General features: G+C 39.7%; 3 protein-coding genes across 5 annotated transcripts in view; 1 reads left to right on the top strand and 2 right to left on the bottom strand.

Annotated features, from left to right (window-relative positions):
* Positions 1-13,686, bottom strand: part of nphp4 (nephronophthisis 4) — a 93,974-nt gene extending 80,288 nt beyond the window's left edge. For 2 of the 3 annotated variants that reach the window (XM_058083831.1, XM_058083833.1), the window contains exons 1-2: positions 13,113-13,686; positions 12,387-12,524 (exon numbers count right to left, since the gene is read on the bottom strand). In XM_058083831.1, the coding sequence (XP_057939814.1) occupies positions 12,387-12,524; positions 13,113-13,376 (402 nt within the window). In that variant the 5' untranslated portion in view covers positions 13,377-13,686. The remainder of the gene's footprint in view (positions 1-12,386; positions 12,525-13,112) is intronic. The other variant, XM_058083832.1, reaches the window with a different exon arrangement.
* Positions 13,687-14,397: 711 nt separating this feature from the next.
* On the top strand, positions 14,398-16,511 carry dffb (DNA fragmentation factor, beta polypeptide (caspase-activated DNase)). Its single transcript, XM_058083835.1, has 7 exons — positions 14,398-14,589; positions 14,796-14,919; positions 14,996-15,181; positions 15,302-15,381; positions 15,457-15,630; positions 15,701-15,801; positions 15,878-16,511. The coding sequence occupies exons 1-7, from the start codon at positions 14,467-14,469 to the stop codon at positions 16,104-16,106; spliced, it is 1,017 nt and encodes a 338-aa protein (XP_057939818.1). The 5' UTR covers positions 14,398-14,466; the 3' UTR covers positions 16,107-16,511.
* c10h1orf174 (chromosome 10 C1orf174 homolog) lies at positions 16,194-20,512 on the bottom strand. The gene is made up of 4 exons (XM_058083840.1): positions 20,231-20,512; positions 19,546-19,617; positions 19,030-19,374; positions 16,194-18,928 (listed from the first exon to the last, which is right to left on the bottom strand). The coding sequence occupies exons 1-4, from the start codon at positions 20,240-20,242 to the stop codon at positions 18,770-18,772; spliced, it is 588 nt and encodes a 195-aa protein (XP_057939823.1). The 5' UTR covers positions 20,243-20,512; the 3' UTR covers positions 16,194-18,769.
* Positions 20,513-21,240: the final 728 nt, after the last annotated feature.

Genomic DNA, 21,240 nt, shown 5'->3' with positions numbered 1-21,240 from the left:
TGAATGATTACTGTATTTTCTGGACTATAAGTCGCACAATGCCAAAAATGCATAGTTAGGTAGAAAAAAACATACATAAGTCGCACTGGAGTATAAGTCGCATTTTTTGCGGGTAATTTATTTTACAAACTACTTGACCAAAACGGACATGATGTCCTTTGGAAGGCAAGTTCAAACAATAATAAAAGAATAGAGAACAGGCTGAATAGGTGTAAGATATGCTAACACAATGGTTATTCAGCTACACAAAAAATAAACATGAACAGAAAAAGGTGTCCAGTGTTTATGTAACATAAACAGTTTTTTCATTTATATATAAGTCGCTCTGGAGTATAAGTCGCAGGAACAGCCAACCTATGAAAAAAAGTGTGACTTATAGTCCGGAAAATACGGTACTTTGTGCATTAATAGTGTTTCATCCTGAAGATTTCATTTATATTGGCGTTCCATTTAATCCCCGCACGGCCCCAGCGGTGAAAACCTGGCACTATAAGTGGCGATTCACACGGAAATGAGGCTTTATTGATGGTTGTATGTATGGGGAGTAGTTCTTTTAGAGGTGGGACACCATGGAACGATTCCAGTCAGATAATGGACTCTTCATACTCAACAAGCAGGATCAAATTTACCAATTGCTGTCAGTGCTTCCACTTGTAGTTTGCAGGCTTAACTATGCACAGGTTATGCATTCATGTGTGTGCAAGATTAAAGGCTGACATGCATAGCATTGTAAAAAAAGAATATATAAAACAATTCAGCTTTGATGCATTATGCATACCTATATCTGCAAGATGCCGTTATTGTTACACAGCTGAATTCCAAGTGACGACACCCTGAGATTTTGCTATTAAAAAACAAAGGTTCTGTGAAGATATGCAAGCAAACTGACTCAGGAGGATTCTCAGCCATGCGGCTTTCATATTAGTTTTGGCAGGCTTACAACTACATACTGAAGGACTTTAAAAACACAAGTCTTTGTTGTGACTGTTTTTTAGGGTGATGGGGTTTGATTTGTAGTTTGTATGTTTTGAGTGCAAAGTTTCCATGTCATCCATAGTAAAGAATTGTTGATATCACACACACATCTCCCTACATCGCTAAACCCCAGTGATTTTAAGGAGTATAGAGGTATGCCTCAAAAAGTAGTGGCTATTGAGCATTACTGGACAGCAATGTGTACCATTACGATGTGACTTTTAGGCCACATGTAACGGGACACACCTTCCAAAAAGCTCAACTTTTGCCTCATCAGACCACATAGTAATTTCCTAAAGGTCATATGGAACATCAATATATTTTCTGGCAAAATAGAGATGAGCCTTAATGTTGCAGAGTGTCAGATTGTTGCAGTGTGCACATTTTCCGGCCCTTTGTAGTGAGATGTAGATTCCTATAGAGCAGTCACACACAATAACTAGCAAACAATTCACAAATACTTCAACTTGCTGATATAGTTAATCTTCAAACAGCTAAAATAATGCATAAGGCTAAAAATACCCAATTCCCTAAAAATGTCATCCAATACTTCTCTACAAGAGAGGAGAAATATGATCTCAGGGAAGAACACATTTGAAACACTTATATGCTAGGACTACGTTATGCTAGCCATAGCATTTCAGTATGTGGAATCGAACTATGGAATGGATTGAGTAAGGACCTCAAACAATGCACAACGATGAGCCAATTCAAGAAACAATACAAGCAGTTGATGTTTGCTAAATACAAGGATGAAGAGTCTTGAACCAGTCATGATGTGCTATATATATCACTATATTGACACTTACTATGGTACCCATTATGTCATTGGATGGTCATATCACCTCGTACTTCTGTACGGGACAAAAAATTAAAAAAATTAAAAATTAAAATAAAAAAAAACTATAATAGGAAAGCAGGAAGTGAACAAATGTAACAGTTACTGATTGTAAAAGTACCAGATGGAGGGGTAGGATTTAATAAGCTTTGCTTCTTCCTACTCCTTTTGGACATGTGGAACTGTGAACTGATTGTGATTATAATCTGATGCATGTTCAAATGAAATTAAACCATTACTATTACAAAGCATTCTAGATCTTCTGAATCTACACCTATTCCAGCAGTATTTTCTTTGATTTCCAAAACAGTTTGTTTTAATTTATTCCAACCATGGCCTTCCTCCAGGCAAACCCACTTTGTTGTGATTGGTCACACTACCAAGCTCTCCCGAAGACATCCAGACTCCTGCAGAACCCCACTTTTGAATTTTGTCGGTATAGGAGTTGAGAATAAATAAATAAACCCTTTGGAAACTATTTGAAAAGTGGTTAGGAGCTACTGGTAGTTTTTTGCAGGATCAGTTTTGCAGACCACTGATTGAAGGACCAAGAACTATCCCTTTAAGCTTGACAGCAACCGATGTCAACCAATGGGTTCGGGGATTACCGCCATAAAAGACGCCAACCATATTATGGACACCTCTCTGATCAGCCGCCTGAACATGCCTCACTCAGACGCATGGTCCGCTTCATCATATGAACATTTTACAGTATTTAATATAACATTATTGATCTTAATTGACTGACTAAACGATGAACCAGTTTGATGTTTTGCTAAACTGCTTAAGCTCAAGCATTACCACATAATATTTAATAGAAGCACAGATTTTTAAAAGTCAAGGAGACAGTTTCCACAAATCTAAAAAAAAAAAAAAAATCTTCTCGAACCACTGAGCGACTGCTTTGAGGAAAAACAATGAATGTTGTTGTAAGTCCCCGGAGATGAGCAATGGATGAAGGAAAGAAGAGGAAAAAAGCCGATGTCGGATGTCGTTCAAACAGAGAAGAAAAAAATAACAGATGGAGGACAAGGAAAAGCTGATCTATCAGCCAAAGATAAGATGACTGCAGCAATTACTGAAGCCACAGCCCAATTATATGAAATCCCTCCGAGGATAGAGAGTGACAATGATGCAATTTCTATCCAGCAAGGACAGAGAGCAATTGTTTTAAATGCTTCACCCCCCCAAAAAAAACTATTGTTTAATGTTTTGGCTGTGCAGACAATTTTAGCAAACTATAATTCAAAAGTGAGGTCAAGCCTGACACTTCAGCAAACGTTATTGTATCTTCTCAGGGGCTCATAGCTTGTCTAGCAATATGCATTTAGTCTCCTCCATAAATGACATCATCACGTTTGTCTGAATGGCTGTCAACATAAGTGAGTACGTTTCACAGAGAGCACTGGGTCCATAGTGTCAATATTTAGAGTGAGCCCTATTGTTATGCATCCTCTTGGACATGGAATTCACCACAAGTTGTTACTGGAATCCTCTTCCACTCCATGATTCCATCACTGGTGGAGCTTTGGATGGAACTTGAGCTCCATCACCTTCCTTCCACTTGAAGGTGCTTCACATCTGCTCAATTGGGTTCAGGTCTAAAGGAGACGTACTTGGCCACTCCATCGCCTTCAGCTTCCTGAGAACCTGGAAGTGTGTTTGGCCTCCTTATCGTGTTGGAAAACTGCCTTGTGGCTCAATTTCCCAAAGGAGGGGATAATGCTCAGCATCAAAATATCACAGTTGAAATCATGCTTCAGATGATATTTTAGGATTCGGGGATTCGACTGATATTTACTTTAATTAATCGAGTAATCTGAAAACACATTTTTGCTTGGTTAAGGAGCAATTATAAAAGAGAAAAGACATTTTACTTCATAATGGAGGGCCAATAGGTCCAGTTTGTTTCTTTTTTCAACAGTTTTATGAATTAAATTCACATTATGTATAACAGGGGTGCTCATTATCGGTAAATCTAGAATACATTTGAAGTAGTCTGCACAATTTAGACATACATAGACGAGGGGTCTCAAACTCAATTTACTTGGGGGCCACTGGTGTTCGGGTCTGGGTGAGACTGGGCCGCATCAGGTTTTCCAAAAAAAAAACAAAAAAAAACGCATTTAGTAACAACAAAAAAATTTTAAAAACTTTGTTTTGGTTCCAATTTTCTACAAGAAAAGCTCTGATAAAACATTCCACTGTTCTCAAATATCTTACTTTTTATTTTTCTACACAAAATAAGATGAAAAATAAATAAACAAATCAAGAATAAAGAAAATTAATCAATCAGTAATAAATAAATAAATATAATAAATATAATAATATTAATATTAATATTAATATTAATATTAATAATAATAATAATAATAATAATAATAATAATAATAATAATAATAATAATAATAATAATAATAATAATAATAATAATATTAATAATAATAATAATAATAATAATAATAATAATAATAATAATAATAATAATAATAATAATAATAATAATGGCAAATAATAAAAACTTATAGTATAGTTGTGGGGTAGACAATTTTTTTTTCAGATTAAAATTAACAAAGCATTATTAGAGCCCTGTAGACATGACAAAACACGACTATAGTCACATTTATACTCTTTTTATTTACAACATATTGCGCAACTGCAGGGTCTTGAGACACATGCTAACTCGCAAACTAGAGAGCTAGCGACCTAAACGGTAGCCTTCAAGTTATTTCCTTTTAACAATAGCCAAAAACTTACCACTTCCACACGGATAGGGAGGATAACTATTAACAGTTATTTAACCTCTAACATGAACATTAATCAAACGTAATTTTTTTTTCTGGTCAAACTAGTGTCCTGCGGGCCACATATGGCCCGCGGGCCGCGTGTTTGAGACCCCTGACTAAGAGGGATGATGGCGCAAAAATTGATTTGGGGAAACAAATTATTCTGGAAACTGACTGAAGGGTCCGGAGGGAATGTGAGCCTTTGACTTACAAGAGTCCTGACAGGGTTTAGACCCCCAGACCACAACAACCCCATCCATCCACGCTGAGCCAGTGATGACTAAACAAGAGCCAAAACAATGCAGACTGGGATTTTTCCCTTAAGGCACCAGTTACAGGCCGTCCTATAGTTAGCACCATCACTGACACACTGATGCTCCCATAATACATGTCTGCCCTTCCTCTGGTGTTCCCAGCGATGTACCTGATGCCAAGAAAACACCCCAAATCCTGCATAATGAAACAGCCGGGGCTTGCCAAACACAGATTCAGGTGCTCTCAGGGTAAAGCCTTTGATTTTTTTACCCAGGTTTTGGTCTCCTGACATTTAGTTGGTCTGAAATGCCTTACAGTCAGTCCTCAGGCACTGCGTGTGTGTGTGTGTGTGTGTGTGCACAGTTCAGGCGGAATGCAGGTGGAACACAACAATGTGGAAGACTGTTCAACTTTGTTCCAAAGGAAGCACATTAATAAGGTCAGAGATGAAATGGCCATATTAAAACGATATTGAGTACGTTTGATCAAATGTAGAATTTATTCTGCATGGACATTACCACTGTCTCAGCCTTTCAACTCCAGTAAAAAAAATTGTGAGATCCAATAAAAAAAAATTGTGACAAGTGATGCTGGGAACACAGAGGTAGGTCTGATTGCAAGGTTTATAGTGTGCGTAAATCATTTAATGTGCGGTTTCAATCCTACCTCGCAAACTTCCACCTGTTGCATTTAATATCATTCCCAGTAGCAATGCCAAAATTCAGGTAAAACGTCTGGATGACCTAACCCTGCGAGACAGCTTTTCTCTAAACACAAAATATTGTTATGTTTTCATCTACATCTCATGACACCTCTACTTCTATGGCCATTTAATAGCCTTAAATTGTCAGGGTATGGCTGCATGGTGGAGAGTGTGCAACTGAAATGTGTAAAGCTGTTAAACAGCAGCTGCTCGGCTCAATGTTTGGTCCCCTTAGAGCTAAAATATTGATCAGTTCTCCAGTAAGGCCTCGCAGGCTTCGCCCCCACCGTCTCCATGTATAATTGAAGTGTATATCTCTCTCTGTGTGGCATACCAGTTGGGAGAAGGAACTAAGCACCGAGGTATCTGGGAAGACTCTTGTACTGCCACAACGGCTCCTTTGTCCATCAATCATAACGCTTTCATGAGGTCATTACTTTTAGTGGAGGAAGTATCGTGCTTTTTGAAAGAAAATAAAAGGGTAGAGAATATAGCAGGTTCACTGTTGGCCATTTATGATTGCACTTAGCTGGTTTAACACATGAACTCGTTAGGTCATTTAGGGCTAATGAGCATTCATACCAGATGGCAAGTCAGTGTGCCGCGTTCATAAGGATTGTGATGTTGGAAAACTGTGGGCTCAGAGTATGTGGCAGCAGGCCTGCATAGTGCACAATTTCTTGGCAACAATCCTCAAGTGATTTTCTTCAATTTTTAGGAATTTCTTTTAACTGCTGTCCAGTCCAATCATTCATTTCATTCATTTTCGCTGGGGTGCTTGAACCTATCCAAGCTGTCTCACCCTGGACTGGTGGCCAGCCAGAGTACCCGGAGAAAACCCACGCATGCAGGGGGAGAACATGCAAACTCCACAAAGAGATGGCCGAGGGTGGAATCGAATCGAATCGCAGTGGAATCTAATCTCGACCGCCGTGCAGCCTAGTCCATTCATTTATTCATTCATTTTCTACCGCTTATCCTCACGAGGGTCGCGGTGGGGGGTGCTGGAGCCTATCACAGCTGTCACACCCTGGACTGGTGGCCAGCCAATCACGGGGCACATATAGACAAACAACCATTCACACTCACATTCATACCTATGGACAATTTGGAGTCGCCAATTAACCTAGCATGTTTTTGGAATGTGGGAGGAAACCGGAGTACCCGGAGAAAACCCACGCATGCACGGGGAGAACATGCAAACTCCACACAGAGATGGCCGAGGGTGGAATCGAATCGAATCTCCTAGCTGTGTGGCCTGCACACTAACCACTCGGCCGCCGTGCAGCCCAGTCCATTCATTGATTGATTGATTTTCTATCACGTATCCTCACTGGGGTCGCGGGGGTGGTCGCCAGCCAATCACAGGGCACATATAGACAAACAGCCATTCACACTCACATTCATACCTGTGGACAATTTGGAGTCACCAATTAACCTAGCATGTTTTTGGAATGTGGGAGGAGGCCGGAGTACCCGGAGAAAATCCACGCAGAACATGCACACAGAGATGGCCGAGAGTGGGATTGAACTCAGATCTCCTAGCTGTGAGGTCTGCGCGCTAACCACTAGACAGCAGCCCTCTGCAGCCCTCTGCCCAGTCCAAATTTTAAATTAAATTTTAAAAGCCACATCTGTCACAATACGCACCATTGCTTGTGTGACAGTTTTTGTTTTCACTTTGTTAGGCTTAGTTCCTACTCTCATGCTCTTATTTTGTATTATTTCCTGTGTTGGTCTGTCCTGTGTTCCGTCACTTTTACTTTCTCTACGCGCACCTGTTTGTAATTTGATTATTGTATTTAGTTCAGCCAGGTGCGTCTGCCTTTTTTTGGTGCATTGATCATTTTGAGTTTTTTGCGGTGTTGTATGCCAGTGCTGCAATCGCTTTTATCGGAAATAAAGCTAAGCTTTTACCTGCACCTTCTCGTCCTATCTGCATCCTGGGGTCGCATCGCAACACCGACATGCAGCATCGTGACAACATCAAAACAATCTGGTCAGAATATCCAATATTATCATGCCTATATATCTCAATGTTTATATTTAAACATACAATTCTGTAGCTGCGGTTATGTACAATTCTATGAACATATAATTAGTGTCAATAAAAAATAGGACTTTCTGTATGAAAAAAACATGGAAAGGAAGCCAAATGTTAAAACAAGAGGTTCCATCGACGGACAATGCACTCTACACGGCCTATATATAGGTCAATATATGCCAAACACAGCAATGCAAGAGCAAATACAGCTGCTGAGCGTGTGTGCTTTACAATGTGAGCCCAATGACAATGTGCAGAACACAAACATTTGCCCTGATCTCTGTGACATAACATAACATTGTCTATTGATTTGCATCCAGCTTATGGAAATGAATAAACCTTCTAGTTAAATTGGATGGTTTATATATAGATAGATAGATATAATTACAGTCATGCTAGTTAATTAAATCTAGAATTCCACCAAAAGCTTATGGATGTTGCCAGGAGGAGGCATTATTAAGACAGCACCAAATAAAGACATTATCAATTAAATACATCATGAAAAAAACAACTGACAACATTCTCCTCCAGTCCCAAGATGTTCACTTGTGTTCAGTCAAGGACAAACACAAAGAAAAGAGAAGTACTCTTGGAATGTCTTTTGTGATTAAAAGTGTTGACATGAAATTAATCTCTTCCCTTAGCACATTGGTTAAAAAACAAAAGGGCATAGCTTCCTCTATTGTGCCTGCTGAGCAGACATGCTTGAATGCGTCATAATCAATCGTGTGTAATCAAAATGACAATGGACGGACAAAACAAGTTGCACTTAGCCACAAACTTTACCGCAACACTAAAAAGAACAACTGAATTTGTCATTTCAAGAGCTTTTGTTTCTTCCATGACAAAAAAAAAACTTATAAGGCGGCCTCACTGACAGTTCCAATTTGCAAAACTATTATAAAAACCTGTTAGAATCTGCTATTTGAATTGTGAGACTGAATGGTGCCAGCTTGTAAATAAATACACAAAAATAATGTATTTAAATGGATTGCTTGCAATCTACTTGTTGTGCCTTGCTTTGTTTCAGAAACATTTGTGGTCTAAAGAACAAACTGTCTTTTTTACGGTGGAGTCACTGGCTTTAACTTTGGATGTTGTTGTGGAGTCTTTTGTGACCTCATGGATGAGTCGCCACTGCGCTCTTGGGGTAATCTTGGTTGGCCGGTCACTCCTGGGAAGGTTCACCCCTATTCCATGTTTTCACTATTTGTGTATAATGGCTCTCACTGTGGTTGGCTGGAGTCCTAAAGTTTTAGCAATGGTTTTATAAGTTTTTCCATTTGAACTGAGGTATGCTAAATCACAGTTTTTCATACAGGGCCATGTAAGTTTGGATTTTTTTTCCCTCCTCCTACTACTACTACTAATACTACTACTACTACCACTACTACTACTACCGGAAGCTACATAGAATTGAATTTCTTATTCACTAACTCAATCACACACACAGGCTTCTACAATCACGAACTGCTGCAATGATTAATCTGTGATTAATCTGTGATTAATCAATTAAGCGACAACTATTTTGGTAATTGATTAATCGTTCCTTAGTTCTAATTCCCTAGTCATCCATTAAACTAGATCTATTATCTTTGTGGTTCAGGCAAAACAAAAGCTTTGACTTTGCAAAAGGGGCAATCAACATTTTTGCATCTTCTTCACAGTTTTTGATATAATTTTGGGGAGGGAAAATCCTTCGCCACTGCTTATGTGAGATTTTTCTTGGCCCGCCACTCCGGTCCTTAACTAGGACTGTGCCTGTGGTCTTCCATTTCCTCACTGTGTTCCTCAGAGTGGAACTTAGATCTAGCTTTTTGGTATCCTTCCCCTCGAACATGATGTTGAACAATCTTCCCTTGTTTGTTTTGAGGCGACCATGATGCTACTCTTCAGAGAGGATGCAACTTGCATTTGGCTACCTTAAATATCCTTTCTCATGATTGGCTTGAATTGTGTATGAAGGTCAAGGGTCAGTGAGCTTATCAAACTAATTTTGTGTTCCAATAATTAGTGTTAAAGGTATTCAAATATATAAAACAACAATGGTGCCCAAATGTATGCACGTGCCTACTTTAGTTTAAATTATTATTGCACACTTTCAGTAAATCTTATAAACTTAATTTCACTCCTCATACATCAGTGTGTTTGTCTGCGATATGTAATATATTTACGGTTGCACGGTGGTCGAGTGGTTAGCATGCAGAAAGCTAGGAGACCTGAGTTCAATTCCACCCTCGGCCATCTCTGTGTGGAGTAGGCATGTTCTCCCCGTGGATTTTCTCCGGGTACTCTGGTTTCTTCCCACATTCCAAAAACATGCTAGGTTAATTGGCGACTCCAAATTGTCCATAGGTATGAATGTGAGTGTGAATGGTTGTTTGTTGACCAGTTCAGGGTGTGCCCAGCACCCCCGCGACCCTTGTGAGGATAAGCGGTAATGAATGAATGAATGATATATTTACCTGAAATCCCTGATCCCAACAACCAATGATTTATCAGGGTGCCCAAACTTTTTCATACCACTGTATATGGTTACAAAAACAATTAAAAAAAGGACATCACATCAAACTTTTGGGCTTTTGTTGGCGACCATGGAGGAGAACTTTGGACCAAAAAGGCACATTTGTACATGTAACTCTCAATGTATTTCCTGTCACACAGCATTTGAAGGTCAACAAAAATTAAGAGTAAACATGAACAGGAACAAAAGTTGGCCTTTTCTGCAAAGCCGGGCTGTCAGCCTGATAATGCTGCATGTCAGAGAAGAAACCAGCGGCTCCTCTCAGCCAAGGCAAGTAAATGAGGCGATCACAGTGAGTGATAATATAGAAAGATACCCCTTTCTTTTGTCATCTGCTCTCACCAGTCATTTTTGTTCAATATGAGGCACAACATTGCCCTCTGCTGTTCACTTCGTGAACATGATCAAATGCTGTAATCAGTTTTTTTACAGTAGTAGAAATCTATCACTAAAGCCCTGTTAATGAAAACAAAAGTTTAATAAAGGATTGGCAGAAAAACAACAAAACCACAGCAGAAATCCTTATTGTTGAGACACCTTGTCTATTTCTTGGGGGAATAAAACATTATTTTTTTCAATTACTACACATATATTGGCATTTCAAACAATATTAAAATCAGTCCATCACGGCTGATTGCATGAGGCGCTGCCATTTTTTACAGCTCCCTTTGAATATTATTTGGATACTAAATCACCATTTGCCTCTCATAACACACGGTTACAAAACATGTTTTGATAAATAACTGACCTCAACCAATTTAATGTTCCATTCATCAAAATATTCATGAATCTACTGACTAATTAGGCAAAGCACACGCTGCGTGTCTCATTAAATGGATAGTAATTAGAGATGTTCAATTTGATAAAGATTGATAAATCGCAGTACGTTGGCCATAAATATTCTAGACTAATGGCGTAGGTTTTAAGAGTTACGACTGCACTTGGACTTCTAATGCTTTACAGAATGGAATCTGACAGAGTGAGGAGACTCTGCAAACTAAATATAGTTATTCTGGGGGGGGAGCTGATTAATAATGTATAAATTGTTGCTGATAAATGTGTTGACCCAGGAAGAAGCTCAACTTGGTTGTTTTGGAATACATTTTGAGGATAAGTGGCATGGATGGATAAATGGATGGACATAGCCACATAGCTACACATCTAGCCACATAAGATGACTGACATCTTGGGATGTGCCGACAAGCGTTTTATGCTTCCAATTCCGATCATCCAGGACCCTGACTTATAAAACTGTACGTGGAATTCTGACCGAGCTTTTTGTATCCTTCACCTAGACCATGATGTTGAACAATCTTTGCTTTCAGGTCATTTTAAGTTGTTTTGAGGCTACCATGTTGTGACTATTCCAAGAGGATTGACAACCTTGAATACCCTTTATCATGATTGGCTTCACTTGTGTATGTAGGTCAAGGGTCAGGGAGCTTACCTAACAAATTTTGTGTTCCAATAATTAGTGCTGAAGGTATACAAATCAATAAAACAACAAGGGTGCCCAAATTTAGGCACCGACTTACTTTTGTTTAAATAACTATTGCAGACTTTATGTAAATCCTATCAAGTTCATTTCACTTCTGATCTACAACTGTGTTCGTCTGCTAACAACTAGTGATTTATAAAAGGAAAATATTGAAAATGATCAGGGGGTGCCCAAACTTTTTCATGCCACTGTATTTCAGGTGAGCTGCAAGGTGGTCGTGTGGTTAGCGCGCAGAGCTCACAGCTGGGAGACTGGATTTCAATCCCACCCTCCGCCATCTCTGTGTGGGGTTTGCATGTTCCCCCCGTGCATGTGTGGGTTTTCTCCGGGTACTCTGGTTTCCTCCCACATTCCAAAAACATGCTAGGTTAATTGGCGACTCCAAATTGTCCATAGGTATGAATGTGAGTGTGAATGGTTGTTTGTCGATATGTGCCCTGTGATTGGCTGGCCACCAGTCCAGGGTGTATCCCGCCTCTTGCCTGAAGACAGCTGGGATAGGCTCCAGCACCCCCGCGACCCTCGTGAGGATAAACGGTAGAAAATGAATGAATGTATTTCAGGTGCTAAATCCGAATGAAACAGCTGAAAAATGAACTGGCGTCTTTATACTACATACTGTAGTACATACAGTACTGTACATACTCTATTTAAGATCAAAATATGCAAAAGGTAAATTCTAGCTATTTTTCAACTGGTCTTAATATTTAGATCAGGTCATATGTGCGTGCATGTGACACCAATACTTTTAAACCAATGTTACCTCTTTGAAGGATATCTTGTTGTTTTTCATTTTCTGTGGGGCGCTCTTCCATGTTCTCCCAAAGAATTGCTGACGGTTTCTGTCAAAGAACGTCACTCGCAGCTGGTACGTCACATTTGGTCCAACCTCTGCTGTTTCCTGTAAGAAAGAGCCCCCAGATCATTCTCATTCTTGTTACTTGTGAAATCATTTAACACTGTTGGAGAAAGAAGAAGTACGTCAACAGGGCAACGGGTTATTAAAAGGGACCATTTTTCGTCCCTTTGTATTGAGTTGTGGACTCCTATAGAGCAGCTACACATGATAACCAGCACAGAAGCGTTCTAGTGCTTCCAGAATTTGTACCTATACAGCTGGAACCTATTCAGGAACTCAAACCAATTGTGCTTGATGGTGGTGTTTAGGAATTGTAGACAATTTGAGGCATTGCTAGCAAGTAGAGAGCGGCACAGCGCTTGGGGGAGGACAAAGAGTTTATATATAAGGAAATCTTCCCCTCTGTGAGGTCACAAAGGTGTAGTTTTACCACGCCTTTCCAAACCGATCATTATGAGCCACCCTAAACTTCTTTCAGGGCTCACTTCCCAATGCTCAAACGTCATTATCTGAAACGTTGGCATCGTTTAACACAAGAATACAAATTACATTTATAAGGTCAATGTCATTTATAGGTCAATGTTATAGGTTAAAGTCTCGTGAGCTAGAGAGTGTTATTAGCCATGTTACCTTGGGTAGATGAGGCGCCGTCAACCTGCCCAAGGTGAGCTGATGGCCCCGGGACTGCGTGATGAAGTTGTCCACAGCTTGGCGAATTATCTGGCCTGGTGGAGGAATCGAACGTCCCCTTTCAAACACCTCTCTCCAGCCCTCCGCCATGGATGGCAGCTCCTCCGTGTTTAACATACTTTGACCATAACCTACTCTGTGCCAGCTTGTGGGCTTTTCAGCGACTAAATCTCTTCCGGGGAGTCCCATATAAATACATATCATATGGTGGCCACAATGCACTTAAATAAAGAATGCACGTGTTAATATCAGAGACTTAAAAGTCCTCTGTATGGACATTTATTTCACTAATCGTGCTTTGTATCCACCGAAAAGGACTCACCTGGCCGCCATGTTGAATTGGGGTCATACTATCTTGCTCATGGGTGCCACAGAGTAAAGTAAACGTTCTAACGCTTGTATTCGAGATTACGGAAATGACGTGTGTGATGCAGATTAACACATACGTGACTTCTCAAAATGTAACGAGCCATTTTAACCTGAAATATTGTACAAAAACACATTTTTGGATTGATGCGTGTGATTCGTAACACCTACTATTTGGTATGGCCTATCGGACAGCGTCGTTGTTATGGTAACTAACACGCTGCTCTCCACTTCATTTGGCCTTTTGTCAGCTGTCTGCAACTGTCCTGTATCTATCTACAGTGTTATAGTATTAATATTTTATTTTCTACGATAATTGTTTGAATATTTGACTTAAATGTTAAGCACCACTAGAGTGTAGAAAATTAAGAAAGTAAACAAAACATAGCTCGCAAATTATGGGTGAAGAAGACAACAGAAAACAAGAATACATATTTGAAACTGTATTGAACCTTAAAGTTGTGACAAAATGGCGCAATGCATTCTGGGATTGCTGGGAAATGGTGACATGCGGATCGATACTGAAATATCGATACTTCCGATACCAGCTCTTAATGGTTTAAGATTCATTCTCAGTTCAAAATATTAATACTTTTTAAAAAGCATTTCACTCCACTCGTTTATTGTTTAATATACACAAGATTAAGATATATTTTATACGATTTGTCCTCGTTTCTTTATGTTGTTAGCTGTTGTTGTTAGCTTGTCATCCCACTGCCTGTACAAATAATTCGGACACATTAACGGTGACAAAGTATCAATTCCAGATGGATATCACCAGAACGAGACATTTACCCAGTATCGGCTCGGAAACGAAATCATCGGTATCGCACATCAAGAATGGTAAACTGAAATTCAAACACGAGTCGCGGGTGGAGCAAGAACACATCCGGGTATTTCAACCAACAGCACCGCGACAACATAAGCAATGTTTGGGTTTTTGGAGAAAAGCAGACCTTTTAAAATCAGGAGTATTGACGACAACAAAAAGTACGGCGTTGCGGCCAAAGACGTCAACGAGTTGCTTAAAAAAGGTTGCAAGTTATTAGAGGTCAGTCGGCTGTTTGTTTTCCGGTTCTGTATTCCCTTGTTTACATTTCTCGGGTCCTTAACAGGAAGTGGTCACCGTGTGTATGTATATTACATATCTCTGTACGGTAATAGTGATAATATGTGACCACTTCCTTTTAATAGCCAAAATACACTCATGTATTGGTCTAATATCGTATATCGTACTAATATTCGGTCTCTTTCCAGTTGCCACTTTCAGGTGCGCATGTTTGTTTGTATGCAGACGGGACAAAAGTGACAGAAGAATACTTTGCAACTTTGCCTGACAACACAGAACTTGTTCTCTGCACGGAGCAGACATGGGGTGGATGTATGTGACCGGTCTATAAGGTTACGTCAAAAACCGAGATGGAAATCTAACATTTAGTTTTTACATCCCCATCCAGCTGTGTGCGACATTGCTCATTTACTGAGATCAGACCAACACTCCATCGGCCTTATTGAAGCGGCGAAGAGCCTCCTAGGTGATGAGAAGTCTGCCAAGAGACGGAAAATCCTCTGTGACCTTCTTCACAACCTTGAGGACAGATCTGAGCTGGAGAGCAGAGACGAGGATGAAGAATGGTTTACAGGTACGGACACTTTGAACAAGATGGTCAAACATTTACAGATGATTTGCCGCTGCTCTGTATAAGCTTGTGTATCCAACATGGGAAGGGTCAGCAGTTCCCTCAATAATGTTTTCCTCTCAGGTGTCGATGCTCGATTCAAGACCAAGTCCACCTACATGATGTACAACTGTGAAAGCAGAATAAGAAGTTACATGAAAGACGTAAAGCCCCGTAAAAGCTAAAACTGCTCTTTAATTAACGTTCTCTAAATAAGAATTTCTCATCTGTTTGGACAGCTAGATGAAGCCACAAGAGCCGTGCAGAAAGTTAAAGTTCGGGAAGCGTGCATACAAGCCTCAAAGAGCCTCTCAGAGATGCTCAAGTCGGATAAATACAACGGCTGCTACTTTGACCGCTCTCAAAAGGATAAGGATCGACTCTGTACAAGAGAAGGATGGTTTACCTGCCAGGTATTGTCAACCACAATAGAGAATTTTAATATTCTTGTATTGGATTTCGCTATTCATCACTCTTCCTCAGGGCTCCTTTGATCAGTCGAAGTGTGCGTCGCTGCATTCCATCAATCCCTACGGAAGCAGAGAGAGCCGCATTATGTTCAGTACTTGGAATCTGGACCACAGGTTTGAAATATTCACTTCTTTCCGACTTAATTGTGTAAAATCAGGGCACAACACAAATGTCAACTTGTTCATCCAGGATTGAAAAGAAGAGAACCATCATTCCTGCCCTCGTAGAGGCACTCCAGAATCACAAAAGCCAGGATATCAATTTGACTTACTTCTACCGGCTGCTGTTCACCCGGGATAACCTCAAGCTGGTCCACATTGTCTGCCACAAGAAGGGAGCCCACAACCTGCTGTGTGACCCTAAGAAGGTTTTTAAAACAAACAGAAAGCGTCGAAGCAAGAAGATACGTTTGAAATGATTGTTTACAACTTTTTTGTTATTATTTGATGACTGACTTTTTTTTATTTTTTACCTGATTTTACTTCCCGAACTGCTGAACTTGAAATAAATCATGAAAGACATTTATTTGCTCTTAGTCTTGGCACAGCGATGGTTACACTGAAATGGAATGCTGAATTCACGAGAATAAGTCTCCTCTGAAAATTGCATAGTATACATATGAAAACCATTCATCATGAATAAGGCATGGATTCAAACACAGCATACATGTATATAAAAGCTATATGGTCAGATCAATCTGCTCTAGAAAAATTACAAGCAATATTTTAGTGCAATGGCTATACACCAAGTTATGTTTTATATATTAAAGAAAAAAATGCATGGATATATTTGCAAACACCATCTGAGTAGAATGAGCTGCACTGAAAGATATACAGATTTATACACACACAGTGCAAAAGCTGCCCAAGTATAATCAACAATCACTAAGTACAAATCATGGCAAAATGTCAATCAAACATGAAATGCTATTTTGTCTGAGTAAACTCGATGTGAATCTCCACGATAAGAAAAGGTGCTGCGGCATCCAATCCATATTAAAATCTAAAAATTGAATGCATTCTGTTGATCAGTAGTGACAAAACTCTTTTAACATATGCATTTCATTACGTTTGGAGACTGGATTTAAAATGTATTCATCAACAAATAAACAACATGAATGGATGGTGGCTGTGAGGGGCAGTTACTTCCCAATTGCACCTGTTTTGCACGTTTTTTATGTTAACATGAGGAACTATGGGCTGCACGGTGGACGAGTGGTTAACACGCAGGCCTCACACCTAGGTGACTCGAGTTTGTGGGTTTTCTCCGGGTACTCCGGTTTCCTCCCACATTCCAAAAACATGCTAGGTTAATTGGCCACTCCAAATTGTCCATAGGTATGAATGTGAGTGTGAATGGTTGTTTGTCTATATGTGCCCTGTGATTGGCTGGCCCCGCCTCTCGCCCAAAGGCAGTTGGGATAGGCTCCAGCACCCCCCGCAACCCTTGTGATTATAAGCGGTAGAAAATGAATAAATGATGAACTATGTCAAAAGGCTGCTTTCATTAACCTAAATTATTTGAACCCTCCTCTTGTGTTAGAGTCGGCACCGACCCGTTTTACATTTTAATGCATAAGAAAAATCACATAACATTTGTTTATTGCATTAAGGCTTTTTGACTTTGTCAGGAAACTCTACTTCAACAAAATAAAACCCAATTTTTACTAAATTTTAAAATGGTCTGGTTGAAATTATGACCACTGTATTGTTAGGGTCGGTTTCGGCCCGGTAATAATAAGACTATAAAGCAATATTTTGAGCCACAACTGAAATTATAAGTGTACAATTAGCCAACACAATGATAACCAGCTCCTCTTCTCATCATGTCAGCTTCAGGGGATTCTTATTTTGACCGGTTTTTCAATGTCCAGACATGTGAGGTGAATTCACTCATTTGACTGGCTGATTTCACGTTTACTATTTGAATCACGGAAAGAATGGCAAGAAGTACAGTGAACCAAGATCTGGACCAAATTTTTGGTGACAATGAGGGAGAGGACAGACCAGCATAGCCATTGAAATGAGCAAGGAGGACAACGTGGAGTATGATCCAGAAGACACAGATGATGCGAGTCAGATGAAGAGGTTGCTGGTGGTGAAGCTGTTCTATAGCCCTCAGTAATAGCCAGGTAACAAAAGAACCTTCAATTTATTAATATGATTCTTTTGAAGTTAATTTTATCATTTTTGGAAATTGAAATCGAGGGGTATAGTGACAAAAAATGCTCACACCAAAAGTATTAAAACCAATATTTTCATGGCTGAGGAAGCCTATGAAGGTAAACAAGAGATGAGAAGCAAATTTGATGGTAACTTATTGTTTTTAGTGTATTTCATATCTGATTTAATACATGGGTCAAAACCAACCCGTTAACATAAGAGGTGATACCAGAAAGCTAACACAAGAGGAAGGTTAACATAAAACCTGAATGTTGAACTATTTACAGTTAGTTAGTGAATAGTTTAGCTCCATAAATTGACTGAAAACACAACCTCTAATATCCTAGTTCAAACTGGAGCGGATGCTGAGTTGTTACCTGAAAAAAAGCACTCTTTGGGCTACACTAAAAAACAAACATTTGGCCTTCAAAGTATAGTGCAATAAGTGCCGCCAATGAGATATATATCTATTAGTACACCTCCATTGTAAACATTCTTAAAGCAGTGCCTTTTTGGACGGGTCAAAACTGAACATCATCTTTGTGGAGGCAGATTTTTGATCCAGGTCTTGCATTGGATCTCTTTATATGCTCCTGTTGTAGTGAGTGGAAAATCAATCGATAAGTAACTACTTTTGATAAATGGTGACAATAAATGATGTTCTCATAAATATGAAAATAATCTAATCACTAGTGATGATTGGGTCAACAGATCCCAATAATGTTGGCTTGTCTTTGAAGTGATTGTCTTTTAACCGCTATGTTAAAAGTGGGAAGCATCCTCATCTCTTAGCATGAGCACCGAAACCAGAAAGAAAGCTCACATTACCTTGGTACAAGTGATTGGGTGACTTGACCCCCCCCCCCTCTTTTTTAAGCTAAGTGCTGAAAAGTTCCTCACTGCAGAAAGCCAAATAAAATCACAAAGTGTCCCCTCTGGCCTCTTGCTGGGTGCTGCTGACGCCCGCCTCCGCCTCGTGATGCTGTTGCTCCTCATCGCTGTCTTCCCCAGCGTAATAATGGCGTCGCCTGTGCTTACTCTGATGACGAGAAGTCTCTGATGTTCTCTGTGGAAATTCCTACCGGGAACAGACATCAATACATCGAGTTGTTTTTCACTACAAATGCTCCCATGTGTGGTTTAATCCTTCATTTCAGACAACCGTGTTTTTTGTCTTACCTGCAGAGCATCCAGATTTCCAAAAAAATGCTCCACAGGAAGAATCTGGTTGCTGTCGTCATCTGGGAACATGTTTTTGTCCGATTCTTCGCAATCCATGTCATCAGGACCATTCTTGTTGTCTCCGATACCATACCATGTACAAGTGTCCAAAAACGGGCTCATCCTCAGCTCGTTCTCTTTGCCCTCCTGTCCGTCCAACAGAGGAGACGCAGAGCATCGCCCTCTGCCGACAGACTGGAGGCACTCACAGCTGATTTGAGACAGTCTCTCTGTGTCGCCGGCCGCTTTGCTGTTCGGTGCGGCCTTTGGACTTTTGACGCATTTTCTCCGTGTGACAGGACACTGCGACCCATCACAGAAAAGACCAGAGATTAATAAAAGCCATCATTTGATTTACAATTTGAAAGTACTTTTAGTAAGCCCTATTGGAAACACCATTTTGTGAGTCTCCACCCTACGGCTGTACAGTTCTTTATAGTTTGATGTGTTTCTATTATTGCAAAGAGAACAAACCTTTTTGGAGTGTTTGGGCTCAGAGATGCTCTTCCGCTTTCTGTGCTTCAGTTTGTTGAGTTGAGCAGACATCTGCAAAGTAAACATAATTTAATGTATTTTATTTATCCTTTATTTAACCACATAAACATCAATTTCTTCGGGGAAGAGTGACACAGCAGTTATTTATGTATGTATGTGCAGACACAATAATTTGCAGTCATAATATTTGTCAACAATTCAGTATAAGTGGGATTTTAGATTGGCATTACCAAGGTCAGAGGTCACAATATTGTAGCTAATACCAAGTGTGTTTCATGGAGGTTGAATTCCAATTTAGTTGTTTTAACCAAATCACACACTAACTCAATTAATCTAGTTAAAAGTGATTGAATACTAAAAGAATGGGCCAAACATACGACTCCGTAAACATTCAAAAAAATGCTGCCGCATGCTCAATATAGTGATCACGTGACCACCGTCGTCTGGCGGGTGGATCTTTTCAAGCTAGCTAAAACTCTTGTCTTTTGTCCAACTTAAACGTAAAACGAGACACATATATGAAACACTTTAAACGCTTTCATATGGTGATCATTGCAGTGTATCTTATTCTCAATAACATACGCCCTAACCACAAGCTAACACTGCTAGCAAGTACCGTGAACCAAAACCGTAACATCACATGACTTAGCCGTCATTTACGTACCTTACGTATCATCTGTCGGTGGCAACCTACTACAAAACAAGAACAAAATACTTCCTGCTCGCTCCTTATTATCTTTGGATTTCACACGACTACCCGATGCAACATTCTGGCGTTTTCAGCTCACTGTTGTCCTATTTTGATGTGTCAGTCGCGAACGAATCGGCTGTAAGAGCGGTATGGCGTCACATCGCTATCGAGCCGGCTCTTTGAAATGAACGGCAGGAGGCGGTTCGCGTTGTTAGGAGCAAACTGGAAGTCTATTAGTTTTTTCCTCGTCTTTTTTTGTTAAAGGCGAACGTCACACTGGTCAAACAGCGGCGTCTCTGTGTCCACAATGTGCAAGAGAAGCAGGGTTAAATACTGTGGTGCTCGAGAGCCGATCCTTTTGTATCAGTTAATTGAGGTTAAAATAAATCATTTAAAATAGTAAGCACTTTATATCATATTTCTTCTATAAGTAAATCGTGTGACACAATACACATAATTTGGTAATAAATACATGTAAAACAAAAAAAATTGAGGAGCCCATTGGGAGCCGAAAATACGGCTCTTTTTAGTGAGCTGAGACAAAACAACCGACTCCCTAAACAAGAGCCGAACTTTCCATCATTATGGACCTCTCAAATTTCTAGCAGCACTGCGTCGACGTGATGACGTCAAAACCGGAAAAGAAGGCACCGTACAAATAAAAATGAAGTTCTTAGCTATTGTAATTCTCCAGAATGTCCACCAGAGTACGCTAGAAGCACTCCCAAACAATAATACAGTAGTCATTGTATTTTGTTTTATCCTGTTATCACTTATTTCGATGTATAAACATTAGCATGTTAACGTTATAATGAGAATGCATTTTAGTTTTGAGTAATTTTATTTAAAAAAAATAATTCTACTAGCCGAAATGTGACTTTTTTGTTTGGAGACAATTCCTGACAACGAAAAAAGGAAATGTTTTTAGTGTATGCTACGTGTGACTGTTAAAAGTGTGCGGCCATTATACTTGTTGACACCTG

The sequence above is a fragment of the Doryrhamphus excisus genome, chromosome 10 (assembly GCF_030265055.1).
Source record: "Doryrhamphus excisus isolate RoL2022-K1 chromosome 10, RoL_Dexc_1.0, whole genome shotgun sequence".
In the NCBI taxonomy this organism is placed as follows: Eukaryota; Metazoa; Chordata; class Actinopteri; order Syngnathiformes; family Syngnathidae; genus Doryrhamphus; species Doryrhamphus excisus.
Note: the sequence above shows the minus strand (reverse complement) of the source record. Positions and strands in the feature narration are given on the sequence as shown.